Source organism: Pongo abelii, chromosome 1 (assembly GCF_028885655.2).
Source record: "Pongo abelii isolate AG06213 chromosome 1, NHGRI_mPonAbe1-v2.0_pri, whole genome shotgun sequence".
NCBI lineage: Eukaryota > Metazoa > Chordata > Mammalia > Primates > Hominidae > Pongo > Pongo abelii.
In genome coordinates, this window is record NC_071985.2 from 132,841,902 (window position 1) to 132,867,172 (window position 25,271).

A 25,271-nucleotide genomic window follows, 5' to 3' on the forward strand; every position below is an offset into this window, starting at 1 on the left:
TAATATAGTTATGTATTAAATTTAATGGCTTTAAGGCCTGTCTGCCGATACTCATTATCATGAGCTATCACCATCCCAGTTCTACATTACAAACTAAATTACTAACATAGCTCAAAGAGGGTTCTTATCCCCAGCTCTCTAGCTTTTATTCATCGGATCATGATGTGTTAAAATAGTTAAAATGTTTGTGGCTGGTCACAGTGGCTCATGCCTGTAATCCCAACACTTTGGGAGGCCAAGGTGGGTGGATCACTTGAGGCCGGGAGTTCAAGACCAGCCTGGCCAACATGGTGAAACTCCATCTCTATGAAAAATACAAAAATTAGCCAGGCGTGGTGGGCATGTGTAATCTCAGTTACTCAGGAGGCTGAGGCATGAGAATCGCTTCAACCCAGGAGGCAAGAAGTTGCAGTGAGCCGAGATTGCGCCACTGTGCTCCAGCCTGGGCAAGACTCTGTCTCAAATAAAATAAATAGAAAAAATAATTTTAAAAAAGTTAATATTTGTAAGCCTTCATTTTTAAAAAAGATCAAAATTCACTTGTTCACAAGGGAGAGCACCTTAAATTCCTGTTAATGGTAGAATATCATAATGTTTGATATATTTAATTCATCATAGGCCAGGCATAGTGACATACATCTGTAGTCCCAGCTGCATGGAAGGCTGAGGCAGGAGGATCACTTGAGTCTGGGAGGTCGAGACTGCAGTGAGCCATGATCCTGCCACTGCACAGTAGCCTGGGTGATAGAGTGGGGCCCTGCCTCAAAAGGGAAAAAAAAAAAAAGCCAGACATGGTGGTACATGCTTGTAGTCCCAGCTGCTTGGGAGGCTGAGGGATCACTTGAGCCTGGGAGTTGGAGTCTGTAGTAAGCTATGATCAGTCACATCACTGCACTCCAAACTGGGCCTCAAAACGAGAACCTGTCTCAAAAAAAAAAAAAAAATCAAATCATTATAGACAGAGCAGTTTTACTAGCAGAGAATATGACAATCGTATTTGTAGTATGAAGTCAAACATAACCATCTGTCCATAAAATTAGGACTGCTCAGTGATTTTGAGTTTTTTCTGGTTCTTTTATTTGTCAGCTAGCAAAAAGCGGCACCGGGTATCAAACTTTAAAGAAAAAAATAAAATAGAAAAAAGTCTGTTCACCCACTTATTTCTGAAAATTGGGTCAAGAGCAACCATCATTTAATTTTAAGGATTGATTTATTCTCATTGTTTTGCAAGAGCCTTTAACTTCTTATTACAAGCAATACTAGGGAAACCGTTAACATTGGATGTATTTAGAAAGGACGGCAGTGGTAGAAAGGGGAAACATACAGAAATGCCCTTCTTTCTCCCCCAGATTTTCTCATTTGTATTAATTTGACCAGAATTTATTATTGTGTAATGTGTATTAATATTTGATCATGACTACTTTGAAGCACTAGAAAATTTTGAAGAGCTTTTGGTCAAAGGAAAAAGAAATCTTATTTTAAATATGAGTTAGAAATTAATAGTGTTACTCTCAAGGCATGTATTTTTCTGTCATGTATCACTTATGTGCTAGTATTTAAATTTTTGTAACACTTGTAGAATTTTCATTTTTCCCACCATCCTTATCCCAGCTCTTAAAATTTTATTACAATCTACTGTTTACTGAGGATACTTTGGTTTATGTATAAAATTACCATTTGCTTAAGAAACCATGAAGAATGTGTTCTGAACAAAGCTAAGATATAAATAGAACTTAGTTACATTATCTTATATGTATGTATACGTATGAGATAAACCTTCAAAATTAATAAAGACTTTGTTAAATAAGTTATTACCATTTTCTTTTTAAGTGGTGAAAATTTAGGGTTGGAATCCAAATACCTGAAGAAAAGGGAAGATAGCATTCCTTTACGCGGACTCAGCCAGAACCTATTTAGTAATTCAGGTAAGCAGGGATTTCTGGATTTTTGTACTCTATAGTTGAATTAAATGTAATGTATGAAGACTTAATGAATACCAGTAACCTTTTTTTGTCCTCATTTGCAGACCATCAGAGAGATGGCACTTTAGGAGCATTACATACATCTTCCAAACCCACAGTGCTCCCTTCTGCATCTTCAGCCTATTTCCCTGGGCAGTTACCAAACAATTAATTCTAGTGTCATGTTTTACTTTTTATTGGTATTTTAGAAACTCAGGTGCTTAAAAAATGTGTCAACACAAACCAGATCCTAAAATAGCAAGTTTCAAATTTTACTTGAGCTGTTAGACTGGATACTTTAAGTACTGCTATCTTTTATGGCAGTTTATAGGAACAAATTTGTACTTGGGGATTGGTAAAGATTGTGAGTAAATGACATTTTTCGGTTTGTGAACATGGTGTTTTATAGAATAATATGAATTTTATTAAGCTATTCTTTAGAAATTCAGTTCTAAGGAAAGAGTTGATCCTTATAAGGGAGATTCTGATCATATTAAAAATCTGGGTAAACTAAAACCTGCTCATAAGCTCATAGTATGCAACCAAAGAATGCTAATTCATTTTATCACTTTCATTGGTAAAACTTTTAAATTCAACACCTGAAAATTATGAGGGAAAATGATTACCTCTTGAGATATATTATTGATGACATTTAAAGGGAAAAGTCCTAAAATTACCTTAAATAACTGAAATGAATTAAGCCTTCATAGCATATTTTCCTTGAAGCATTTAAATTTGCTATTGATGAATCAAATAAATTTGATATACTTAAAATAATTTGGACAGTGTATTTATGTGACCAGATTAAGTGCTTTAGTCATTTGAGCTGACAAGTTTTTAAAACTTCAGTGCTTCCTAAATGTTTATACTTATCTAGTTTTTCTCAATTTGTAGTTTTATTATGCAGTTGAATCTGTATCAGTGGACTTTTAAAACTTGGTACTACTACTAAGTCTACTATATCATGAATATTCATTTATTTTTATAGTATCAGAACTTGGGTTGATTTCAATGTTAATAAACTAGGCAAAACAAATAACTGTTAGAAGGTACAATTTTCTTCCCTTCCCTGTAACTAAAAGTTTTAAGAATTGTTCCTTAGGGAAAAATTTTTTAAAAATTCACCTAGAATCATAGGGCCTCATTTTGTTTTCTTATTGACAAAATACCTGGTAGCATTCTCTAAAGAGTCTTCTAGATCAATTTTTGTAAAGTACTAATGCTCATGTGATAATTTAAAATTATTTTCAACTACTTGATTACACAGATGAAGAAACATTTCAAGATATTAATGATGTAATAATGTTACTGAGTTCCATGGTAAGAAAGAATCTTTGCTATTTTTTTTTTTTTTTTACGAAGCCAGTATCTTGAAGCTATTGGCAGTTGCAAGTGTCTTTAAACTAGGGATCTAATCTGAAAATTCAGTAACTAATATTAGGCAGTGATACTGCCCCTACCTCCCCCATTTAGATAGACTGCTGTATTAGTGAGAATACTTGGTACAGTAACTTGAAAGCACTTGCTATTCTGGAAAGAAGCATCTTGGTGATTTTGGAAGGGGCTTTGTTGTAAATACTATGTAATATATATAAAATATTGTGACAGGTTTTGGATGGGATGCATGACATACAGGTAGCTCTCTTTTTTTAAATATAGGTATCTCTTTGCATATATATATACACAAGGAAAGTTGAATTTTCAGGAGAGATCATTCTGATAGCTTGCAAATTTGTTTGTATTAAATGTATATAGACTTCCAAGTGTGCTAATTCTTTACCTCCTAAACTTTTAGTTGCAATTGTTTTGCAGTGTAAAATTGTACATGTGTTAATAATCAAAGTGTTGCATTTAATGTTATTTCTGTAAACTTTGAGCTTTGTTAATAAACTATTATGCAGCATCTACACTTTGAAAATCAAGTACTTCAAAACGCATACTGCGTTTTTGTTTCCTTCCTCTTCTCTTCCTTGAAGAGCATTTTTTAGTGAGGGAAAAGAAATGGATACAAAGAAAGAATGAATAATGCTTTGATTTGTTACTGTAAAAATGAATATGGTAACAAAGCCAAAACAGGCCCTATAGGAACTCACAGATCAAGACTTTTTTTAAAAAAAAAAATCATTAAAATATTTAACTTTATTAACAGAATATTTACATTTCTTTTAAGACCTTATTTAACCATAGTGAGTGTTCCAAGTTTAAAAAGCATTAAGCAGTAACCACACACAAGATGAAAACAGTGTAAACTATACAGTAGTTTATATACAATTTTTACAAAGTAACACTTTTTTTAAATAATATAACTGGACACAAAAATATACACTTTAGAGAAATTCACATCAGTAATTGTATAAAGCTCTCCTCTAGGGTCCTGAAAATTTAGGACAAACATTAGCTCTGTAAATAAAGTGTTACTGTGACAGTCCTGAAAGGCCACTATATATATTTATCTACATATAGATATCACATTGACATTTTCAAGGCTACCAGCTTTACTATATAATTTTTAGATTATGTATTCAAGTGTTGAGGTGCTTATGATTATGCAAACATTAAAAGAATAGTGGTATAAGAAGTAGCTGGGGAATAAATTTGAGCCAGCATTTAGATTACAGGCTCTAAATACCCCAATTTAAATTCTAAATGGCTGATACTTTCTCACTTCAAAAACAGTAGTGAATATGTTTAAAAGTACTGCAAACAAGCTCGAAACATGATTCAGATTTAGTACAGTTTTCTTAAGAGTTTTTTTTTTAAATGCAAACAATTCATTTACCATTTCTTTGTTTTAGTGCATCTGCATTAAGGCTTTGAATTATTTGACCCAAGATTTTACAATATTAAAATCTGACTCAAAATTTTACAATGTTAAAACAAATAGGTCCACAACCATACTACCTACTCTGTCTCACTGAGTCAGCATAGAGTTAAAGCTCAACACCTTAAGGAAATGGTAGCAGAGACATTTGCTAATATCTAAAAGTTACATATATAGTTTTTAATTAAAGGATGTATAATAAAACAAATAGCTTAATGGCAAGAAATTGGTGCTAATAAACAAAAGGTTTTTCAAAAGAAATTGTAACATCTTTGGAAAACTGTCCGGTTAAGTTCCCACTTCCTTTAGTTCCCACGGAGTTCATGCAGATACATTTCTTAAGACAATCTTAAAGTACACTGTGGATGGAAATGGAATGTACATCCAGAACTAGAGGTGAAAACTAAGACCTGGGTGCTGATAGAAAAATCTTCCTGATTTCGGTCATCACACATTTGTGTCCTGGAGTAAAGGTTCTTTGGCCTCTCCTGGTGCTTGTGTACTATGAGGATGGCTGTGACTGCCACAGTGCTTTCTCCAACTGCTGGACCTTAAGCTTAAATTGGTATGTTCCGGAATAAACAAGGCAACAAGCAGAGCCAGCAGTACTGAACAGGCTCCAAATAGGAAGGGAGGGCCAGGGATGATGGAATTCTGAGGAAGAATAAAGTAATTAGGATTTTTACACAAATACTTTTACTCATAAGGAGAAACTACATACCTTTTAGTATTAACTTATGAATTACAAGCTAATTGCTCTTCTCTTTATTAAAGCCATAATTATAAAAGGCATTCCCTTTTTAGGAGAAAAGAGATACTATCACATTCTCTATAAAATTCTGGGAATAACAACTGGCAAAATAGCCTATGCGAAAATATTACATCATTACTTTCAGCACAAAATGTGAACACAGCTATTCTATGATTAATTTGGTAGCCCAAGGGGAAAACGTTTATAGAAAGATCTCAAAAATAAAATCAGGCTGCACGTGTTGGCTCAAGCCTGTAATCCCAGCACTTCGGGAGGCTGAGGCAGGCAGATCACTTGAGGTCAGGAGTTGGAGACCAGCCTGGCCAACATGGTGAAACCTCGTCTCTACTAAAAATACAAAAAAAATTAGCCGGGCATGGTGGCATATGCATGTAATCCCAGCTACCCGGGAGGCTGATGTTAAAAGAATCGCTTGAACTCGGGAGGTGGAGGTTGCAGAGAGCCAAGATTGTGCCACTGCATTCCAGCCTTTGTGACAGAGTGAGACTGTCTCAGAAACAACAAAAAAACAAAAAAAGTAAAATCAGGTAGCATACAGTATTTACTACAGTAGCAAAATAAATTACCATTTCTTTGTTTCAAGAAGGTAATTATAATTTCAAGTGACTAGAAGTGAGAATACCAAGAAAAACCGACCTTTGTTTTAGCCCAAAATTACATTCATTCTTAGCAGAAGCTTGCACTGCCAGTTTTGTGTATAGCCCACAAACATTCTTTTATTTAAAAGTAGTCTTAGTGGGTTGGAAGATTAGTACAGAACTCTGATAAATAAGCCAGGAAACTGATGAGCTGCTAATATTGGCCAAAATGATCAGCACTGTTTAGCATTAATTTTCAGTTGAAAGGAGGGAAATATAGCAAACAAGTAAACAAAGGTTATTTACCATAAGCCTGCCTTTTGTATGAAAAGTTAGTTAACATACAGAACTGTGATATTAGAAAAGTTTCAAAAGAGAGACTAGTAGTAAAGAGAAATGGTTTGTTACATATGCCATTAACAAACTAGGTACTTAAAATTTTTCATTCTCAAGTGGAAAAAAATATGCACAGCCAATTTTCACAAGGTGGTATGTAGAAGAACACAGTCCCTTAAACTCTGGTTTTTAAGCATTTTATTCATTTTCAAATAGAATTTCACATAAAAGCTTTAATGACCAAAAACCAGTATCCTTTAATCTAGCCAAATGAACCATACAATTTGATCATGTTGAATGAGAATTACCTGTTCAAAGTGGTGCTGAGGGCTTGTGTTTGTTCCCAAGTCTGTTCCTGTTATTGGCAGTTCTTTAAGTTCCACATGGAATATGTAGAAAATGAATCCATAGAGGGCCGGTCCCAGACCATTGCATAATCCTCGAATTCCTGTTATCATTCCTTGAACGACACCTACATTGTTTAAACAAATTATCACTTAGTAAACTACCTATTTTTTTTTCCCTACCCTAGAACCAGTACAAATATGAAATCACTTAATCTAAAATCAAGGTTCTTATCAGACGCTAGCAATTTATAGCAATGTCATTAAAAACTATTAGTATTTAGAAACTATCAGCTCTACAAAGTGTAGTAAGCTGTCCTATGCAAACATGAGCTCCGATGTACCCATATATAGGTCTCACATAGAAACAAGTGGGCAAAACCACTTTATTTCCCTAGATTACAGCCTTCAAAACATGGCTGGTTAAAAATCAGTCACGATTTCACAACTACAGATGTTAACATTTCTCTGTCCCCAAGCAACTACTTTTAAGACCCCTTTTAGTCAGAAATAAAGTGGGGGGGGTCACCCTGGCTGGAGTGCAGTGGCGCAAACTTGGCTCACTGCAGCCTCAACTTCCTGGGCTCAAATGCCTGGCTAATTTTTGTACTTTCTATAGAAATGGGGTCTCACTTTGTTGCCTAGGGTGGTGGTGAACTCGACTCAAGTGATCCTCCTGCCTCAGCCTACCAAAGTGCTGTGATTACAGGCATGAGCCACTGTGCCCGGCCAAAATCACACTTTTTTTTTTTGAGACAGAGTTTCACTCTTGTTGATCAGGCTGGAGTGCAGTGGCACGATCTCGGCTCACTGCAAACTCCGCTTCCAGGGTTCAAGTGATTCTCCTGCCTCAGCCTCCCGAGTAGCTGGGATTACAGGTGTGCACCACCACGCCTGGCTGATTTTTTTAGTAGAGGTAGGGTTTCACCATGTTGGCCAGGCTGATCTTGAACTCCTGACCTTAGGTGATCCACCAGCCTTGGCCTCCCAAAGCGCTGAGATTACAGGCATGAGCCACTGCGCCCGGCCAATAACACTGTTTTTATAGCATTTGATTTTTGTTTCTCTCTTTTGGATCTTTTCTCTAATTTAAAATGCAACTTGCTTTGGCCATGGGCCTTTCCTTCCTCATTTATCAACCAAGTGACAACTGCCACTGTTTTGCAGTGCCCCTTTTATCCTTATGACTAAACAAAACATATCCTTTTCAAAGAAGTATTCCTCATCTGTTAGCATCCCAAGAATTAAACGTTCCCACCAAAAAAGACAGCATATGACATTAAAGATGTTGCTGTGTTACGTATCTTCAGATCACTGAAACTATATGATTTCTCTTTTTTTATTAGAGATGGGAGTCTTGCTGTGTTGCCTAGGCTAGCTTCAAACTCTTGAGCTCAAGTAATCCTCCTGCCTCAGCTTCCCAAGTGGCTGGGACGACATTCATAAAAGGTCTGTGAATATATCCCACAAGGTGTCTAGCACAACACAGCAAAAACTTAATGCTTAGTTAATATTCTGTGGCCAGCCTTCATCAGTAAATTTTTTTGAGATAGGTCTCTCAAGGTCTCTCACTCTGTCGCCCAGGTTGGAGTTCAGTGGCCTGATTTTGGCTCACTGCAACCTCTGCCTCTGAGACTCAAGTGATTCTCAACCTCGGCCTCCCAAGTAACTGGGACTACAGGCATGCGCCGCCCTGCCCAGCTAATTTTTGCATTTTAGTGATGGGGTTTCCCCATGTTGCCCAGGCTGGTCTCCAACTCCTGAACTCAAGCAATCTGCCTGCCTCGGCCTCTCAAAGTGTTGGGATTACAGGTGTGAGCCACCATGCCCAGCCTCATCAGTAAATTTTCCATGAACAGAACCGATAAGCCACATATTCTAAGTGAGAGAAAAGGGAATATGTATCTACCTAAGGATAAATACCCTAGAATCTGCTTTTCCTGTTTATATCAAAAGCAATTTTAAAAGTCTCTACCCTGAAGATATACTTATGTTTCAGTACATAGGAGACAGAACACAGGATTAGAACATTCTGTACTTTTAAATAATTATCGCTAGTTCCTATCAACTCACCCTGTTGATCAGCATCAGCAGTTCGTGAAACAAGTGCACTGACAGCAGGAAAGGTGATGCTAGACATGGCTGCTACTGCCCCAGCAGCCCACATCATCCTATAAGGAGAGCAGCAAAACAAAAACAGTAAATTCTTCTCCACTGTACCTGAAAGTCAAACTACATAATTAAGTAACTCTTACTGTGAAATGGCTGTAGAGAAAAGGAGAACTGAACTTGCTTACTAGGTGACTATGGGCAAGTCGCTTAACAATCTGACCCTGTATACAAAGACGGCAACTTAATTCACAAGAGTGCTGTGAGGGTGTAATGTAAAATCGGGATATCATGTTCCAAACTGTAAAATGTGCTGGGTATTATTTCTACAGGCAATTGAGAGGTTATATTGAGGATGATGTATAATATAGATGATGAAACATCATCAAATATTTCCAAACACATGAAGCCAACAAGTCTTTAGCAAAGTTCTTATGGATTTGTGAAGATATTGCTGATTTGATCTAATCCTTAAATTGTAAAGAACAAGTAACTTGGATGTTCCTGGCTTGATGTTTAAAAGAAATGTTTTAGGTAATTTCAGTTGTGAGCACCTCTTTGCAAGGCTAGTTTGGAGAACAAATCATCACACTCTTGATGCTTACTTATATCCAAGTCAAAACAGAGACGAGGCAGTTGTTTGAAATATTAGTGCAAACCATGGAGTTCAGTGCCGTAATGCCTGAGCACAATAATACTATCTACGTGGGCAGCCTGACAACAAGCGTCACTACTCAACTCCCCTGCAGGAAACCCTGAGTCAGAAAAGCTGAGACACAGCATGAAGCTGGCACCAAAATAACTGGATTGTTTTCACTTCTGGTTTGCTATCAGTAATGATCACTGGTTATACAACTTTCTTTTTCCTAACCAGAAAAACAGAAAATGTAAATAACTTTCAGGGCCTTGTTGCTATGGGATTACATACTTTTTCCTAGTAACGGACTGATTTAGATTAAATGCTCCTTAAAGATTCAAAAGCTGTATAATCTCATTCAAAAACTCAGCCTGTCATTTAGCTATAAAAGGTCACCTTTTTAATCCTCAAGCCATTCTAGGAGAATATATAAATATACAAGTGGCAGACTTATATTAGACACATTTTGAAAGATAAAGAGCACAGTATGAGACAGATTACAGTCTACCCCTCAGTTGAGAAGCAAATAAAAACAGAAGGGCTAACACCAAAATTCAAAATATTAACATTAAAATATTTATACTTACCAAGGTTCTGAACCAAAGCCATACCATGCCAACTGTAATATTTGAAATCCTAGACCCAATAAAATGGTGTTCTTATTTCCAATTGACCTCATAAGTAAACTCAAGACTATGGTCTGAAGAAAAAAAAAAAAGATTTATCAGAATAAAGTTTTAAAAAGTGACTTCTTTCAATCTACACTATAAAAGGAATATTGGTACTTTTCTACAATTTGGCTGATTTTCAACAATAATTGCCCTGAATATGTCTGAGATCACTGGTCCAGGTCACATAAGCAGATGAAAAGTCCCTCTGCTGACATAGATCCAGACTGAGAGTTAGAAAACTGAAAGATACAACTTCCTATTCAGTACATTTCTACTGAGGACCACTTAAATCAGTAGTTGAAAATGGAAATGTGAAAAGTTCTAACTAATGATTTGGAGATCCCCATTACATAATAGCCTTAAAGCTTGTTTAGGTCCAAGTTAGTCTAAAATGCTTATTTCCACAACTAAAGAAAAACTAACATAGAACAATGATTACCCATATATTATTTACCTAAGTTAATCTATTGAAACCATGATGCCTTTTATAAACAGTAAATTCATAAGCTTGATTTGGGATAAATGCAGTATACTATACAGCAGACTTTAGAAAAACACCCTGGATCATAATCTTGGCTTTGTGTGGCTCTCAGCAAGTCACTTCACTTTGGGCCTCACTTTTGTCTCTTTCCAAATGGGGATAACAGCACCTATTTCAAAACCTTGTCATGGGAATTACATGAGATATATTTACATAAAGTTCTTAGAACTGTGCCTGGCAATAGTCAGCAGTTAATGAACAATATTATCAGTGGGTGGGTTTTCTTGTGCCTCCTTTTTCTTTCAAAGTCAACAAAAGTTCAGCAGTGATTTGGGGAACATTAGAAAAATTTTTTTTGCTATTCTAACTAACGTTTTTAATATACTACATAAGATAGCTAGTAAGTCCATAGACAAAGAAGTAAAAATAATTCAGGAAATCACTATTTTATGATGGGCTGACACTTTAAAACTCATAAAATATAAGTTTTGAATTCTTTAAATTGAGATGGCCAATTAAGAATTCAATCACAAATATGCCAGTGAAAAGCAAATGATTCTTTCAAGGATTTTTGAGCAATTAGAACTCATAGCTTTCTTCTCTAAGACTTTCACTTAAATCACATGAATATAAGACTGAGTTCCATGTAGAATTACATTCTTCGGCAACCAAACCAGAAAAGGAAACTTTCCCAGAGCCAGCAGTTAGCTGAGAAAAACTTCAACTGAAAGAAACATTTAGGCCGGGCACAGTGACTCATGTCTGTAATCCCAGCACTTTGGGGGAACTGAGGTGGAAGGACTGCTTGAACCCAGGAGTTTCAGACCAGCCTGGACAACATAGGGAGACCACATCTCTACAAAAAACTGAAAAATTAGCCAGGCTGGTGGCACACGCCTGTGGTCCCAGCTACTCAGGAGGCTGAGTCCAGAGGATCACTCGAGCCCAGGAGGTTGAGGCTGCAGTAAGCCATGATCACACCACTGCACTCCAGCCTGGGTGACAGAGACCATCTCAAGTCACCCATGACTTGTGGGTGGGAACTGGTGGCCAATATTATAAAAAATAATCAGAAAGATTAGAAATGATTAGGATTCTAATTAGGGTTAGAAATAATTAAAAATGATTTTATTTGTGGACTATATCAGAGACTGGCTTTCAGTTAATTATGAAAAAGGAAACTAAATATACCCAAAGCTCTGTGGCCTCCAACTGTCTGAGAAGAACAGGGAACTATAATGCAAAGTTGAAGAACTTCTGGGAAACTACTTTTAAGAACATCCCTGAAGGTAGCACTTTCATCTAAAAAGCTGTGATTCTTTATATGGCTCTAGGAACTCACAGAGCAGAAAACATTTGTTCTCATCATTCATTGAGATGATGATGAGCATTACAAGGAAGAAATGCTATTAAAAAATAGATTTTACTTATGATGAAATCCCTGGCACTTCAGCCAAGAGACAGGGCAGTGAAGAAGGCTGAGCATCAACTCCCAGCTCAGTGGGAACAGGATGGCATGGGCCAGCCATGTACCCTGGAGCACGTGTTCTTTCAGGAATGCTAGCCTAAGAAAGCTGACACTTCTCAAGCAGAGATCATTAATATTACCAGAAAGTACTTATAAAATGCAGTCATCTCATAGCCCTTCAACCAACCCATCTAGCCAGTAAGTACTTATCTACAGAAATGAGTATCTTCCCCTTTGTGGAAAGCTGTTCTCAAAGAATAAATCCCAGTTCAATAAAAAAGGCTTAGAATGCATTATTAGCCTCATTTCCTTTTTATAGATGAGATTAACTGGAGAATATATTTTCTTTCGGGTTTTTTTTTTTTTTTTTTTTTGAGACGGAGTCTCGCTCTGTTGCCCAGGCTAGAGTACAGTGGCGCGATCTTGGCTCACTGCAACCTCTGCCTCCGGGGTTCAAGCAATTTTTCTGCCTCAGCCTCCCGAGTAGCTGGGACTACAGGTGCCCGCCACCATGCCCGCTAATTTTTGTATTTTTAGTAAAGACAGGGTTCCACCATATTGGCCAGGCTGGTTTCAAACTCCTGACCTTGTGATCCAGCTGCCTCGGCCTCCCAAAGTGCTGGTATCTCAGGCGTGAGCCACCGTGCACCCAGCCGTTCTTCCCCCCCGAGATGGAGTTTCGCTCTTGTTGCCCAGGCTGGAGTGCTGTGGCGCAATGCTGGCTCACTGCAGCCTCCACTTCCCGGGTTCAAGTGATTCTCCTGCCTCAGCCTCCCGAGTAGCTGGGATTACAGGCACGTGCCACCATGCCCAGCTAAATTTTTTTTGCATGTTTAGTTAGAGATGAGGTTTCACCATGTTGGCCAGGCTGGTCTCGAACTCCTGACCTCAGGTGATTCACCCACCTTGGCCTCCCAAAGTGCTAAGATTATAGGTGTGGGCCACTGTGCCCGGCCAAGAATATATTTTCTTAAGGCCATGAGATGACTCATTAAAATTGGAAACAATGAGATACACCAATCCCCCTTTCCTGGGGTAACGTCCTATGTGCAGAATTACTGCAGCAGGCCCACTGCTGTGAGAACCTCCTCTTGGACTCCTTCCCCTACAGCCTATCTTGTGACCCAAAGTCCTAAAAGACACCGATACTTATAACACTCTAACTGGGAACACTGATTTTCTTCTTGAAGGCAGGAACTTTTCTCTTATTTACATTTATATCCCCAGCACCCAGTAAGTTCTTAATAAGTGTTTATGGAAAGGATGCATAATTCTAAATGTTATAATATTCTCAATAATATTAATAATAATGGAACAAAATACTTAATATATAAGTGTTCTTGAACAGAAAAAAATTTTGGTGTCCCTTAATTTAACTCTCATTTTGAAGATGACAGCACTGAGTCCCAAAGGTTAAATGACTTAAGCAAGATGGCATAGCTGATTAACAGCTAAGCTTAAACACTAACATCAGCTTTGGTTAGTCTGTCAACAAATATTTGCCAAATTCCTAATAAGACCAACTCTTAATCTTGTCCTGAAGTCACATGAGTGAGTAAGTCAAAGTATCCATCAACACATGGACTACCTTCTCGTGGAGGAAAGATGCATATGAGCCTGCTTATTTAACAAGATATTCCAGGTTGTAGCTGCTATGAACAAAATAAAATAGGGCAGTGTGATGGAGATGCTGCTTAAACCAGGATCCAGGGAAGGCCTTTTGAAGTGAGAGCTGACTAAGGGGAGCGAGGTAGTTATGCAAAGATCTGGGGAAAGAGAACACCCCAAGCAAGGCTGACAGCAAGTGAAAAGGCCCTGGACTGAAACAGAACATACTCAACCATGTGGAGAGTGGAGGAAAATGACATAATAAGGAGTCTAGATTTTATTCTGGTTGCAAAGGAATGTGAGTTATAGGTAAGATGCGATAAAATTTGCATTTTACAAAAATTACTCTGCCAAGTGCAGAATGAACTATAGTGAGGCAAGATGGAAGCAGAGAGACCAGATGGAGGATATGGCCATGGCTCAGATTGGGTTCCTACTAATGGAGAATATCGGAAATGCTCTGCTTCAAGATATATTTTGGAGAGAGAGGTGATAGGAAGTATCATTTGATGGGCTGAACGTAGGTTAGGGAGAAAGGATTCCTGAATGTCGCTAAGGCTTCTGGCCCCCAAAACCAGGTGGTGGTGAAGCCACTGAATGAGATGAGGAGCACAGGGGTGGCAGGCAAGGGATGGAACCCAGATTTTAATTTTGGCCATGTTAAGGCTGAGATACCCAGCCAATGTGTCATATAGGAGCTCAGGGACTGGACTGGAGGATTAAGTGTGGGAGTCACCCCCACAGAGAGGGCTGGATAGGAAAGCACTGAGAAAAAAGAAATGTGTAGAACTGTATCGATGTTCTCATGTAAACAATTACTTAGTGCAAGTGTTAGGAACTCTTATACGTACCGGTGCCCAGGAAGTAATGGGGCTGATGACAAACCAGAAAGAAAAGGTTCCAAAGGGGACAGCAACTACTTGGCTCTCGCTGGAAGGATGGCCTACAGCTGGTTACCAGATCTAATCATTTTGGGGGAGAAGCTACATAACCATAATTTCACGTAACACTTCCCAATTTTAAAGTGCTTACTATTAATTTTTAAAGTTTTCTTTTTTTTTTTAACATTATGGAAAAAAACCAATGACCTTTTAGTTTAGCACCTCCTGGCAGTTCAGGGTGCTAGGGTGACAAAAATGAATATGATATAATCCTGACCTCATGATCTATTCAGAGGTCCGCTAGAGCTCACAAACTAAGGCAATAAACAGAGATAAAATCTCTACTACACTGTATTCTGTACAATGATACAGATATGCACACATGAGCATGGGGACCCAGAAAAGGGATACTTAGGGTGGAGGAAGGGGAGGCAGAAAGAATAGCAGGAACAAAAGCACATGGGTAAGAAATAAAGCAAACAGGCATAAATGGAGAGCTATTAGCAGCTCTGTGCTGCTGGAGAGGAGGGAGAAATACACTGGTCTTTCAGTGGTTTGGAAGGTCAACAGGGGACAAGTCATTCTCAATTGTATATTTCTGCATAAACGAGAATATAACATCATTCTTCTACCTTTGAGGCTATACAGGTAATAACATAGTAGCTCATATATAATGATATAAAGTGTTAATTCTTACTTCTACATAAGCACCAAAACCTAAGTGGTCACTTAAGGACCTTGATCCTCATGGACTGTGTCTGTCATGCTGTGTCAGCAATGGTGGTTGGAGGGTTGCTTGCACCTTTGCGGTTGTACTGCCTTCAGGGCTCTGCTGCTGCACTGATCTTTCCAATACAAATCCAACTACATCCCTCTCCTTTACCTGTCTGCCCTGCCAGATTCTGCACTCTCAGGGACTGTTTTTCATCTTGTAACCTAGTGCCAGGTGCCATCTGCTGAACAGAGGAAAAATACCCTCAAAAGCACCCTCCACTCATCACTAGGTCTGCAGTGTCACTGACTAAATTTATTAGATGCATACAGCTCCCATGGTCATTTAAGAAACAGAACTTAAGACCTTATAGCTATCAATCTCTTATGTATCATTACAGTATTAGTCTGCTCTCTTCATCTAAATCTTAAACAAAATGTTAGCAAATCTAATGTTGGCAATGTATGAAAAAGATACTCATGCCCAGGTTGATCACATCTATTGCAAGGTTGGGTTAATCTTTGATAATTCATCAAGTTCTACACATACTAACTGTGTATTTTCCTTACACTTTTTTTTTTTGAGACAGGGTCTCATTCTGTTGCCCATACTGGAGTACCATGGCACAACTGTGGCTCACTGCACCGTCGACCTCCCAGGATCAAGCAATCCTCCCATCTCAGCTTCCTGAGTAGCTGGGACTACAGGCACACACCACCACACTGGGCTTTTTTTTTTTTTTTTTGGTAGAGATGGGGTTTTGCCAAGTTGCTTGAGCTGGTCTTGAACTCCTGGGCTCAAGCGGTCTCCGACCTTGGCCACCCAAAGTGCTGGGATTACAGACATGAACCACCGCACCTGGCCTCAAAAACTGTTTTTTAAAGCCATTTTTATATAAAGGCTACAGTATATTTTCCTCCAAAGTTAAAACGCACTTTTCTCATGGCTAAGAATGAATATTTAAATGCATTGTTTTTCCAGACTGATGATTTCTAGGACAAACCTGAAGCTAGAAATAGTACTAATACTCAACACCAAGTATATGTATGCGCAGAGGCTTGGGGAGGCATATAGGATTTAAATTTGAAATTTGTTGCTAAACTCACCAAAACAGAATGAATCATGAGACCTGCAGAAGGAATCCTACTTGAGAAATGGTGAACCATCCAAGAGTCAATTAAAAATACATCCAAGAGTCAATTAAAAATACCCTAGAATAAAACTAAGTTGTAATCTAGTAGATTACATCTAAGGTGAGAAAAAGTATTAACTTAGACTAGACTGTCTTCATAGTGTCTTGGAAACAGAAAGCCAAATAGCAAGAAAGGGGTGGGGCTTTTTCACAGGAAGGAGGACGATGTTCTGTGATGTGAGAGAATTATGGTGGTCACAGGAAAAAAAAAGTATTCTTATTGTTAAACAGAAATAGTTTGGAAGCCAGGATGAAATATCTCCTCAGAAAATCCAAATTCCTGTGTTGATTAATATCTTATTCATCACACAACAACTGTTTACCAACTGGGCTGCCAAGATACACACTTTCATGTCATTCTGCTGCTCAAAACCCACCAATGACTTCCTATCTTACTCAAGTCTTATGAGGACCTGTAAGCCCCGCATGATCTGGTCCCTTACCACCTCTTGGACTTCAGTTTCTAAGATGCTCTCAACCGTTCACTCAACTGGAGCCGCACTGGCCCCCTGTTGTTTCTTACACAAGACAGCTACAGTCTATCCTGAGAATTTTGTTTGTACTGTTTAGAATTCTCTTCTTCCAGATAATCCTACAGCTTGTTCCTCATACCTTTGGGTCTCTGCTCAAATGTCACCTTGCATTAGCAAGGTCTTCTCAACCATGCCCCCTGTGCCCTTAAGACCATTCCCCCAAGTCACTCTCTATATGACCCTTAGCTTTTTTCTCTGTAGTTCTCAATACATCCGATATGTTTACATTGGTGTTTTTATTTTTCTGTCTTATCCCACCAGAATGTAAACTCTACAAGAGCAAGAATTTAGTTAAGCTCACTGCTGTATCCCCAGTGCCTGACACATGGTAGGTATTCAATAAATATTTGTTGAATGAGTGAATAAATAGGACAAGGACTAACAGACATGAAACTTCTAACTTCATCCAGGCATATATCCTAGTATCCATCAATAAACTAGCTTTTACATTTATATATCCTATATTAATATGTGTGGGTCCCAAAAATCTGATCAACACTAGCTACACAAACAAACTGAATTTCTGAACCTATCAACCTCAGACTCCTGACTTTGTTGATTCCACCAAGATACCATCACTATATGAGGCCCCAGTTTGGATGGCCAGCCAGGGTCACTCTGACATCACTCTAACTAAAAAAAGAAACTCACCTGTGCAATAATGGAAAGAATGCCAAGGACTGCTATAAACGCTGCAACACTTTCTGGTGAAAATTTCATTATCTAGAAGGGTTTCCAGAAAAAGTAACATTAATGAATACAAATGTATACCAGATAGAAAACTAAGGCAGCTACTTGTATATTAACATTAAATGGGCCAGAAAAAAATAAATGTAATTCATTTATAAACAAAGAATTCCTCAGAGGAAATACAACAAATCTTAACTACTAAAAATGCCTACTTATCCATGATGGGTCCCTCAATGTGGATATACGAAATTGGAGATACTTATCAAGAACTCAGAATCATTTTACAAATAAATATTGCAGTATTTTGTGCATTTTACATGTATTGGTTAAAGGCTTGATCTCTGTCTAGTGAGACTATTGTCAAGGAGGAAAAAACTTGTTTTTGCTCTCATTTTGGCTAGCTGCTCTACTTACATATGCTCTAAATCGCAAAGAAGCTGGAGCAGGTGAAGGGGTTAAATCATCCCATCACTTCTATAGCCAACAAATAAACTCAAACCACCTATATGGACAGGGAAAACTATCTTTCTCCCTAAGCCAAATATCATAATATACCAAATACCCCCATAAGAAATGCATAAGGAACATCAGCCACACGGAATAGGAGGTTAAGTCTAGTGGACCAAATGGTATTCATTTTTTTTTTTTTTTTAATTTTGAGATGGAGTTTCGCTCTTGTTACCCAGGCTGGAGTGCAATGGCGCAATCTCGGCTCACTGCAGCCTCCGCCTCCTGGGTTCAAGTGATTCTCCTGCCTCAGCCTCCCAAGTAGCTGGGATTACAGGTGCCCGCCACTACATCTGGCTAGTTGTTGTATTTTTAGTAGACATAGGATTTTGCCATGTTGGCCAGGCTGGTCTCGATCTCCTGACCTCAGCTGATCTGCCCACCTTGGCCTACCAAAGTGCTGAGATTACAGGCGTGAGCCACTACACCAAGCCCAATGATATTCATTTTTAAAGGCCACTTCTATTACAGTTCTCTCAAGATTAAATATTTTTATTAAAGCACTAGACAATGAAAGAAAAGTCCACCTTAGTGTAAGAGGATTTTACCTGTCTGAGGTATAAAAAAAAGCTGGAATATTGGCCGGCCTCCGGTAGGTAGGAGAGAAACACCGTAATGCAGATCAGCAGCACTATGGAATCTTGGCCGACTTTTTTTAAGGACTAGAACAAGAAAAAGACTGATTGATATAAGGTTTTCTATCAAAACCACTGAACTATTCTTAAGAATAAGCAGAGATTCCTTTTGGCAGTGTACACATGGACAACTAGTTGTCCTTTTTATTTATTTCATATTCCCCAAACTATTCTGAAAAGTATTTCAAAATGTTAAAAGAAAAACCCAAGATGTTTTCCCAAAAGAAATATCCACAACAAAATATTAATGCTGCACTGAATCATGCACTTTTTTATCAAGGAGAAGGAAAAAGTATAAACTTACCGCAAAAGGGTCAGCTTGTTCCCAGGAAATGGGTGCTCCCCAGGATGCTGGCCGCATTTTCTCAGGCAACGACTCTGGCACAGCAACAAGGATAAAACAAATATCTAGCAAAGCTATTGCTGTAGCTAAGACCACCACCAAGCTGTCCCCATATACTCGTCCAAGATAAGCTCCAATTGCAGGACTGGTGACTAAACTTGCAGCAAATGTTGCTGAAACCTGCAATAAATTAAGGATAGATAGAGATTAGTCAGGCTACCTTTTTTCTTCAACACCATATAACTCCTTTCATAATCTTGATTTATGTCAGGCCTTCTGTTGCACACCCTCCCTTTTCTCTTCCTCCCTGTGCCATTTATCTTTTTTTCTTGTGGGGGCGAGAGTGAGGGAACTGGGTCTTGCTCTGTCGCCCAGGCTGGAGTGCAGTGATGCCATCACGGCTCACTGTAGTCTTGACATCTCAGGCTCAAGAGATCTTCCTGCCTGAAGATCTCCTGATGGGGCTACAGGCAAACACCACCACGCCCAGCTAATTTTGTTTATTTTTTATAGAGGTGGAAGTCGCACTATGTTGCCCAGGCTAGTCTCGAACTCCTGAGCTCAAGTGATCCTCCCACCTCAGCCTCCCAAAGGACTGGGAGTACAGGTATGAGACAGACACCAAGCCTGGCCCCACTTTTCTTATACTCTCTCCTTTGGCAGGAAAAGTAAAGAATTAGATTCTTGCCTAAAAAACAGCCTGGGCAACAGGGAGAAACCCTGTCTGTATCAAAAAAGAAAAAAGAAAAATTAGCTGGGCATGCTGGTGTGCACCTGTAGTCTCAGCTACTTCAGAGGCTGAGGGGCAGAATTCCTCTGAGCCAGAAAGGCAGAGGTTGCAGTGAGCCATGACAGCACCACTGCACTCCAGCCAGGGTGACAGAGTGAGACCGCATCTCAAAAATAAAATAAAATAAACGATAGCCTCTCAGGACACTGTCTTCAAACTTTCTAAGCCTTGGACCCCTCTGTTCCAATAAATCCTGCTGGCAAATTCATAGGTAAAACAGATTTTTTAAAGAAGACTGGGTGTGATGGCTCATGCCTGTAATCTCAGCACTTGGGGAGGCCAAGGTGGGAGAACTCAAAGCCAGAAGTTTGTGACCAGCCTGGGCAACACAGCAAGACCCCGCCTCTATTTAAATTTTTTAACTCTTTTAGTTGAGGAAGGGTTGAGAGTCTGGGCACTGTACAAACTCCCCTCCTTGACTGCCAGTCATGCTGGTCCTTCGGGGAGGAGCGTCTAATCTTTGGCTTCCCTGGGCCACACTAGAAGAACTGTCTTGGGCCACACATAAAATACACTAACAATAGCTGATGGGCTTAAAGAAAAAAAACACTGCATAATGTTTTAAGAAAGTTTATGAATTTCTGTTGGGCCATGTGTGCAGCCTGTGGACCATGGGTTGGACAAGCTTGGTTAAGGGCATTTCCATAAACCCTTAAGTGCTCTCCGTGAAAGGAGTCTAAAATCCACTGCTCTAAGAAAATCCAATTTCACTGTGACTTTTCCAATATTAAAATTAAATGAACGTTTATCTTGATACGTACTGAAGGGCTAGCTGAAATAAGGCTTAAGAACTTGGAGGTTCCTATTCTCATCAATAATATGTTAAGCCCTGGAACAAAACTGAGCTTGGTAATCTTTTTAGTTGGCAGGGTTAGGAAGAATGAAATCACAGATAAATTAAGAACATCTCTAAAACTCTGAGGAAGTCTATTTTTTAAGCCTGGTGAAGATGAAGATTAAAGTTGAAAAGGACACAAGTAGAGCAAACCTGTTAACCGCAGACACTTCTAGCCTACTGGACAACAGCCTACAAATTAGCAGATGTGACAGCAGGAAACACTTCATAAAAATAGCACTCTTAGTCAGGTGAAGTGGCACCTGCCTATAGTCCCAGCTACTCAGGAGGCTGAGGTGGGAGATCACTTGATCCCAAGAGTGAGTCCAGTCTGGGCAACATAGTAACACCCTGTCTGGAAAGGAAAGAGGAAAGGAAAGCAAAGGGAAAAGGAAAGGGGAAAGAAGAGGAGAGGAGATAAGAGAAGAGGAAAGGAGAGGAGGAGAAAGGAAAAGGGGAAAGGGAAGAGAAAAGGGGAAGGAAAGGGTTAAAAAAAAGGGAAAAGGCTTAAGGAAAAGGGGAAGGGGGAAGGGAAAGGAAAAGGAAAGAAACAGGGAAAAGGGGAGGGGAAAGGACAGGAAAGGAAAGGGAAAAGGGGAGGGGAAGGGGGAAGGGAAGGGAAGGGAAAAGAGAAAAGGAAAGGAGAAAGGTGAAAGTGAAAAGGAAAGGGGAAAGTGAAAGTGAAAAGTGGAAAGGGGAGGGGAGGGGAGGGGGAAGGGAAGGGCAAAGGAAAGGAAAGGGGAAGGGAAGGAAAGGAAAGGGGAAGGGAAAGAAAGGAAAAAGGACCATATTCTTTCAAAGCATACAGATTAACGTTGGAATTTTATTCTGTTTCTATGCCATTTTTGACTTTTGGATGGAGAACTTAAACTTCACAAGAATGCTTACTTGCAACTCTGTTGCTTAAGGCAAGCAATTCAATTTTCAAAGGTCAACTATTTGAACAAATACATAAAATTCTAGTAATTTCAAACATCTAGCTATCAATCAAATGTCCATCAACTGATGAATGGATAAGAATACACTATACAGCAATCAAAAAAACTACTGGCCAGGTACAGTGGCTCACGCCTGTAATTCCAGCACTTTGGGAGGCTGAGACAGGCGGATCACTTGAGTCTAGGAGTTTGAGACCATCCTGGGCAACATGGTGAAACTCCATCACTACAAAACATACAAAAATTAGTAGTCCCAGCTACTCGGGAGGCTGAGGTGGAAGGATCACTTGAGGCAGGGAGGTAGAGGGGAGACAGAGGCTGCAGTGAACTGTAACGGCACCACTGCACTCCAGCCTGGGCAACAGAGTGAGACCCTGTCTCAAAAAGAAAAAAATTAGCTGGGCATGGTGCATCATGCCTGTGGTCTCAGCTGCTTTGGAGGCTGAGAAGGATCGCTTGAGCCCAGGAAGCCAAGGCTTCAGTGAGCCGTGATCATGCCATTGCACTCCAGCCTGGGGGATACAGCAGGACCCTGTCTCAAAAAAAAAAAAAAAGATAAGAGACAAAACTAGAACCTATTGATCTATAGTATCAACATGGATCAATCTCAAAAGATTATGCTAAGTGAAAGAAGTTAGACACAAAAGACGTTTTGTATTATTTAATTTATATGAAGTTTCTAGAAAAGGCAAAACCATGGTGACAGAAGCTAAATTGTTGGTTGCTTGGGGTCACAGGTGGAGCATGGGGATGGATGGCAAACAGGGCTAAGGGAACACTTTGGGCTGATGGAAATATTCTATAACTGGGTGGTGGTGGTTTTTTAAATGGTATTTAATATATTCACATGTGGGCCAGGCGCCATGGCTCACGCCTGTAATCCCAACACTTTGGGAGGCCGAGGCAGGCGGATCACAGGTCAGGAGTTCAAGACAAGCCTGGCCAATATGGTGAAACCCCGTCTCTACTAAAAATACAGAAATTAGCTGGGCATGGTAGTGGGCATAGCTACTGGGGAGGCTGAGGCAGGAGAATCGTTTGAACCCGGGAGGCGGAGGTTGCAGTAAGCCAAGATCACACCTCTGCACTCCACTCCAGCCTGGGTGACAGAGTGAGACTCTGTCTCAACAAAAAACAAACTATATATATATACACACACACACACACACACATATATAAAAATATATATATTCACATGTAGTGGTTATTTTGTTATTGCAGCCCTAGGTGTGGTTTCAGAGGGACCCAGATCTCGGCAGGGCTCTGGCACAAGTGTGGGGAAAGGGAAAATGGTTCTCACTATGAGAGTCACTGAAGACATTTGAGGGCATTTACAGAGATCACATTTGTGACACAGTGACCAAAAGTCAGTACAGTTGTTTCATGTCATTTCCCTTCTCCTCAATTCTCTCCACTTGGTAGCCATTTCTTTCTGCTCAGAAAAAAGATCACAGGGGTCACCCCACACCCAACCCCCTTTTTTTGAGACAGGTCTCGCTCTGTGGCTCATGTTGGAGTGCAGTGGTGCAATCACGGCTCACTGCAGCCTCAACCTCTCAGGCCCAAGTGATCCTCTCACCTAAGCCTCTCAAGTAGCTGGGACTACAAGCACACACCACCACACCCGGCTAATTTTTAAAGTTTCTGTATAGCTGGGGTCTCACTATGTTGCCCAGGCTAGTCTCAAACTCCTGGGCTCAAACAATCCTCCTGCCTCAGCCTCCCAAAGTGCTGGGAATATAAGCCACTGCACCCGGCCCCTCCAACTTTTTTTTTTTAAGAGACAGGGTCTCGCTCTGTACCCTAGATTGGAGTGTAGTGGCATGATGATAGCTGCAGCCTCAAACTGCTGGCCTCAAGCAATCCCCCTGCCTTGGCCTCCCAAACTGGTGGTATTACAGGCACATGCCACTGTGCCTGGCCACTTACTCACCTTTTTTCTGCATGCATATTATTTCTAGAAGATTTAAGGTTTTTTTTTGTTTTGTTTTGTTTTTTGCCAGAACATGCCTTAAAATACACAGAACCTCCAGATTGAAAATTGTTAATTCCAAAACTTTGGCTATGGGAAAATAAATTACGTCAAAAAAACCAAACCAACCAACCAACCAACCAACCAACCAACCTCAAATTGGGTTATGGTGTTGTTTGCACAACAGTATAAATTTACTAAAATGCACTGAACTATACTCATAAAAAGGATAAATTTTATGGTATGTAAACTATAGCTTAATTAGACTATTTTTTAAAAATCCTGGCTATCATCAGCCTCGTATCATTTAATGTTCCAAGTTTACAACTGAAATCATTAGTTCTTTTTCTTTTCACTTTTTTTTTTTTTTTTTTTAAATAGAGACAAGGTTTCACCATGTTGGCCAGGCTGGTCGTGAACTCCTGATCTCAAGTGATCCGCCTGCCTCAGCCTCCCAAAGTGCTGAGATTACAGGTGTGAGCCACTGAACGGCCAGAAATCATTAGTTCTTTTTCTAAGTTTCTCTCTATAGGTGTTTCCTCCCCAAAAATCTTATGATTCTTCATTATAACGTCCTTTGAATCAGAAATCAGTCCCTTTTAAAACTAATTCAGCCCAACACAATATTCAGTCCTTATTTATCAAAAGGTATTTGTCTCACATTTACCGAAATGCATCACTGTCCTATTTCTGGCTATTCAGTAGTGATCTATTATTGTGCCTATAGTAGTCGTTCTATTACTAGGCTTTTTTCCTTTAATTCCTAGATTTGATAGATGACAGATTATACTGCCATAATTTAGTTTACCAAAACAGTGTTCAGGAGTTGGCGAACTACCACTATGGCTCAAATCTGGCTAAGTGTTTCTTATGTTTTTAAAGAGTTTATAAACATAAATACACATGCAAAAACAAAAGAATGAGACAGAGACCATACATGGCCCACAAAGCCACAAAAAAGGTTTGCTCATCCCTGAGCTAGATATTAGCCTGTTGTTTTTAGATTAGACATTAAATGAGTAGTGATTTTTTTTAACTCTTGACATACTAAATAATTCTTATTTTTAGGATTCTGTTAAAAAGAACTCTACAAAGTAAAATACACTATAATTTCAATTCTGACGTGTGACTTATAAATATCTCCTAAATGAAAAGTATCAAAACTTACATAGCCTTGTACTGCAAAAAAATTTTAAATGTAGTCTAATGAACAATTTTATTACAAAATATATTTTATGCAAAAATCTTGTAATGCAAAGGTTTGCACTCCTTATAATAATATTTATCTTAAAAACAAGGCATTTCTCAGCAGATACAAAAGGTATAGAATAACATACATACCAGTCCATAAGCCATACTTCTTTCATGCTCTTGGGTTATATCTGCTACGTAGGCAAATACCACAGAAAAAGTCACTGCAAAAACCCCAGAAACAGAGATAACAGCAAAGTACCACC

General features: G+C 39.2%; 2 protein-coding genes across 6 annotated transcripts in view; one reads left to right on the top strand and one right to left on the bottom strand.

The window, feature by feature from the left end:
* SASS6 (SAS-6 centriolar assembly protein) overlaps positions 1-17,829 on the top strand; it is a 63,171-nt gene extending 45,342 nt beyond the window's left edge. The window contains exons 16-17 of one of the 3 annotated variants that reach the window (XM_024248138.3): positions 1,831-1,925; positions 15,969-17,829. In XM_024248138.3, coding sequence (XP_024103906.2) covers positions 1,831-1,925; positions 15,969-16,129 — 256 coding nt within the window. In that variant the 3' untranslated portion in view covers positions 16,130-17,829. Of the gene's footprint in view, positions 1-1,830; positions 1,926-2,026; positions 3,869-15,968 lie in introns of those variants that run through there. The other 2 variants (XM_002810559.5, XM_054530755.1) reach the window with 2 other exon arrangements.
* Positions 1-25,271, bottom strand: part of MFSD14A (major facilitator superfamily domain containing 14A) — a 61,462-nt gene that overhangs the window by 12,340 nt on the left and 23,851 nt on the right. Inside the window, exons 5-12 of one of the 3 annotated variants that reach the window (XM_054530757.1) lie at positions 25,156-25,270; positions 19,241-19,459; positions 18,850-18,963; positions 17,756-17,827; positions 10,146-10,258; positions 8,886-8,983; positions 6,777-6,940; positions 800-921 (exon numbers count right to left, since the gene is read on the bottom strand). In XM_054530757.1, the coding sequence (XP_054386732.1) occupies positions 838-921; positions 6,777-6,940; positions 8,886-8,983; positions 10,146-10,258; positions 17,756-17,827; positions 18,850-18,963; positions 19,241-19,459; positions 25,156-25,270 (979 nt within the window). In that variant the 3' untranslated portion in view covers positions 800-837. Of the gene's footprint in view, positions 1-799; positions 922-4,201; positions 5,437-6,776; positions 6,941-8,885; positions 8,984-10,145; positions 10,259-17,755; positions 17,828-18,849; positions 18,964-19,240; positions 19,460-25,155; position 25,271 lie in introns of those variants that run through there. The other 2 variants (XM_002810563.5, XM_054530756.1) reach the window with 2 other exon arrangements.